Source organism: Sinocyclocheilus anshuiensis, unplaced genomic scaffold, assembly GCF_001515605.1.
Source record: "Sinocyclocheilus anshuiensis isolate Anshui unplaced genomic scaffold, SAMN03320099.WGS_v1.1 scaffold910, whole genome shotgun sequence".
Classification (NCBI taxonomy): domain Eukaryota; kingdom Metazoa; phylum Chordata; class Actinopteri; order Cypriniformes; family Cyprinidae; genus Sinocyclocheilus; species Sinocyclocheilus anshuiensis.
The window spans coordinates 353,653-357,865 of record NW_015540888.1 but is presented as its reverse complement, the minus strand read 5'-3'; the positions used below and the strand labels follow the sequence as shown (position 1 = coordinate 357,865).

Genomic DNA, 4,213 nt, shown 5'->3' with positions numbered 1-4,213 from the left:
GCGAGGTGAGAAGATATGCAGAAACCGCCTATGCAAAACATGTACTTTGTGATCTACAGTAAAAATTGTGTGCATATTGTACCGTATTTTTAAGCTCTTTCAAACTTGCCTTTACATAAAGCTGACCCTGCATTCAACAAATCTCTGTGAAGATATTTTAAAGCACTTAAATATTAATCAAGACCTGCTATACACTACATACACTACAGTTCAAAAGTTTGGGGTCAGTATTTTTATTCTTTCATTTTTTGAAAGAAATTATTCAGCATATTCAGCAAGGATGTGTTAAATTGTTAAGAAGTGATAGCAAATATTTATATTGTGAGAAAATATTTATATTTTGAATAAATTCTGTACTTTTTAACTTTTTATTCATCAAAGAATCCTGAAAAAAGTATCGCAGTTTTCAAACAGCACAACTTTTTCACAACAAACTGAAGACTGCAGTAATGATGCTGAAAATACAGCTGTGCATCACAGAAATAAATTATATTTTAAAGGATATTAAAATAGAAACCATTATTTTATATTGTAATAACATTTTGCAAGATTACTGTTTTTTTTTGTATTTTTGATCAAATAAATGCAGCCTTGATGAGCATAAGAGACTTCTTTAAAAAACATCTTACAAAGTCTTACTGATCCCAAACATCTGAACAGCAGTGTATATAAATATATAGGCTTATTTAAATGGTAAAGAACTGTTTAATGTAGTACAGTTATGAGAATCTTCAAAAATGATCAGAATTGTTCAAAACCACTAAAAAAGTGCATCATCTGGATACATTACAGTAATGAGAAAATGTGCATGAAAACTGTCATAAAAATCACAAAAGCTTAATTTTATGCAAATTACAAATACACGCACACACACACACACATATATATATATAAAACCATAAATGTTATACAAAGTCGCATACAAAGGGTCTATACAAAAATAATATCTAACAGAATATTGAGTATTGAATGTTATAAAAATATTAACATTATTAAATATTTGTATGTTCTATTATTCCATTAAACTTCTATTGTTATTATTTTATAATGTTCATGAATTTACAAGGCTAGTGAACATAATTTACAAATGTCCTAATGTACATCCAAGCTTTCCATGACCCGAGCACTTACTAGCTGCCACCGCGGTCCGGATCAGGAGTTCTGCTGTAGTTGATCTTAAACTCAATGTCCGGTACCAGCTGCATTGCACTCTTATAGTACTTGATGGCTGCAAAATCAAAACGGGGAAATTTCTATCTGCAGCCTTCATGCAATCCATTGTATAAGTCTGATTGTCAAATCAAAACGAATAAATAAAAACCTTCATAAACTGCTCCGTTCTGTTCTTCCTCGACAGCCTTTTAAGACTGTTATTCAGGCAAAAACCACTCGGGTGTGTGTGACAGGACTAATACACGTCATGCCTGCTAACATGCTAATGTTAGCACCTAATTAGCAGCTTCGCTAATCTTAGAAACACAGCTTTTACTGACCATAACAGCTTATTTTGCGAGCTCGTTTAAAGTCGTGCTTTCAGCGAGTATTTTACAGATCACGATCAGAGAAGCGGACGACACAGCGGGCAAATTTGCGAGCTCGCCACACGGCAGCCATAACGATGACTATGTGACAGCAGCAGCGCTGGCGAGACACTTGAGCTGCTGCTGCTGCTGCGAGAAAACAACATCCGGCCTGGGAATTACAAAATAAAAGTCTGCCCGTCCGTGTCACCATTAGTTAACAACATTATTTATCAAAATCTATCTCAAAATTAATTATCATGAGTTATCCCGTCACTTTGTATTTTCTTTATTTTTGTCAAGGTGAAATCAAATGTTCCTTGTTTTAGCAGTATCAAATTATTTGAATGTGAGTAGAAAAAGACAGAAGCTATTAAAACTACTTTTTGTTTTACTGTCAAATTTACACCAGTTTTCTAATTCTCAACAGTCATCTGAACGGGAATAACGGCATGGTTACAATCTGTTGGCGTGTTTCTTTTATTCTATAAATACATTTTTAAATGCTTTTATTCATTATATATATATATATATATATATATATATAATTCATTTATTTATTCATTCACTTATTTAACGCTTTATTTATATATTTCAACATTTATTTAATGATTTAAGTTTGAGTAATTTTACTTCAAGTAATTTGGCCCTCCATATGAACGTGGCAACAATGTAAAAATAATTGAATCGAACCTCAGACCCATTTACTAAATCCAGCGGAGAAATCAAAAATATTATTACACTTGTACTATGGCGAAAGATTACATCATAAATATGTATCAGATGTAGCTAATTTCTTGGCATCCTTCCAATGGCAAAGGTGAAACTAATTGCATATTAATTAGATAATGGTGACGCTGCGTTATTTCCCTCCAACAACGAAGGCGTGGCTTATGAATATTAAGTAGCAATCCTTCGTCATAGTAGTAATTTACTCCGCGGACGGGAAGTCGCTGGACTCAAGGGTTGCGCACCCACCTTTCAAATCAGACGCTTCCACTAGAAACCAGTTAAAAGCCTAAGGTCCTCTTTAATTTTGTCGAAACCTTTGTATTATCTACAATGTTACTAGATACCAGCGGCTTCCCCGCTTATAATAACAATTGACGTACAGTGTGACGTACAGTGTTGTTAAAGTGAATCATCTTTACTGAAGGGATGCTGAGCCTGAGGCAGGAGGCCTGAAACCATCATTTATAACCCACGTACTAGCATAACATTTCTCAGTCATCTTCAGCGCAATGGAGGAGATTCTCCGAAAGCTTCAGAAGGAGGCATCGGGCAGTAAACACAAAGCGATCCGGGACTCCTGCGCTGTCGCGCGCGGTAAGATGCACCTGTCTGTGTAGTCTGTTAGGAATAAAGCAAATGCGGATAAAACACCGAGGGACGCGAGTTCAACATATTTAAACGATGTTTTAATGTTTGACAACAACAACATTAGTGTACTGTCAGAGCACATGCGTGCCCGCCTTTCACGGATGTTTATTTAGACCATAATCCTAATATAACAGCTGTTACAGTAGATATGTGTTTTCCATAAGCTGTCGAACTGCAGGCTCGTTTCTAGAACAGCGCGAAGAGTGAAATGAAAACACGAAAATAAAATGAAATTGTTTTATTTCCAGTGAGAACTTGGGTTTATTGCATGTGTGCATTTGAAGCGTGTGTTTGTTTGAATATTATAGTTTTGAAATGTTTGGCTTTAAACCCTCCTTATTTTCAAAATGCATACTGAAAAAAAAGCCCTATGACCATGTTAATAGCATGTTTTGGACATGGTAACACCTTGGAATATTATCAAGTATAGCTGTTTATGAATATGGCTATTATTCAGTATTAAAGGTCCCATGGCATGAAAATTTCACTTTATGAGGTTTTTTAACATTAATATGAGTTCCCCTAGCCTGCCTATGGTCCCCCAGTGGCTAGAAATGGCGATAGGTGTAAACCGAGCCCTGGGTATCCTGCTTTGCCTTTGAGAAAATGAAAGCTCAGATGGCCCAATCTGGAAGCTTCCCTTTATGTCGTCATACGGGGAAAGGTTACCTCCCCTTTCTCTGCTTTGCCCGCCCAGAGAATTTGGCCCGCCCATGAGAAAATGAGCTACTACCTTGCGAGGCGAGCGCAATATTTTTTTTTCCTCGAGAGACATCATGGCTTGCAAACGAGCGAAGCATGGCAGTTGCCCCGCCTCTCTCCTCCTCATTAGCATTTAAAGCTACAGACACAGAAATGGCACGTCCTAAGGAAAGCTCATTGTGGGACTGGCTCGTAGTGGCTGAACTTCTGCACCAAGGCTGAATTTCGGGAAAGAGACTTCAGATACAGTACTAGGGACCACTTAGGCCTATATAAAAGCATCCAAAAAGCAGCATGTCATGGGACCTTTAAATTAGCATGACTTTTCCATTATTAAGGCATGGTAACGCCACAGTACTTTTAAATGACTTTTCCATCAGGAAGCTTCTGTTTTAATGGTTAATTTCATCTTTTTAATAGTTGCTTCATGTTTATTTTCTTGGTAATTAAGTGATTAAGAGGTTTTTTTTCACCTAAGTTGTTTACTTTCAAGATGATACAGTAAGGTATAAAATAAAAGGAACAGCAGCTATTTTTTTATTTTTTTTTATTTAGTCATTTAGCAGACGCTTTTATCCAAAGCGACTTACAAATGAGGACAATAAAAGCAG

At 36.2% G+C, this 4,213-nt stretch overlaps 1 protein-coding gene and 1 pseudogene across 2 annotated transcripts in view; one reads left to right on the top strand and one right to left on the bottom strand.

Moving 5' to 3' along the window:
• Positions 1–1,687, bottom strand: part of LOC107688792 (F-box only protein 9-like) — a 6,270-nt pseudogene extending 4,583 nt beyond the window's left edge.
• Positions 1,688–2,461: 774 nt separating this feature from the next.
• Positions 2,462–4,213, top strand: part of arfgef3 (ARFGEF family member 3) — an 89,463-nt gene continuing 87,711 nt past the window's right edge. The window contains exons 1-2 of one of the 2 annotated variants that reach the window (XM_016486555.1): positions 2,462–2,543; positions 2,677–2,846. In XM_016486555.1, coding sequence (XP_016342041.1) covers positions 2,762–2,846 — 85 coding nt within the window. In that variant the 5' untranslated portion in view covers positions 2,462–2,543; positions 2,677–2,761. Of the gene's footprint in view, positions 2,847–4,213 lie in introns of both variants that reach the window. The other variant, XM_016486556.1, reaches the window with a different exon arrangement.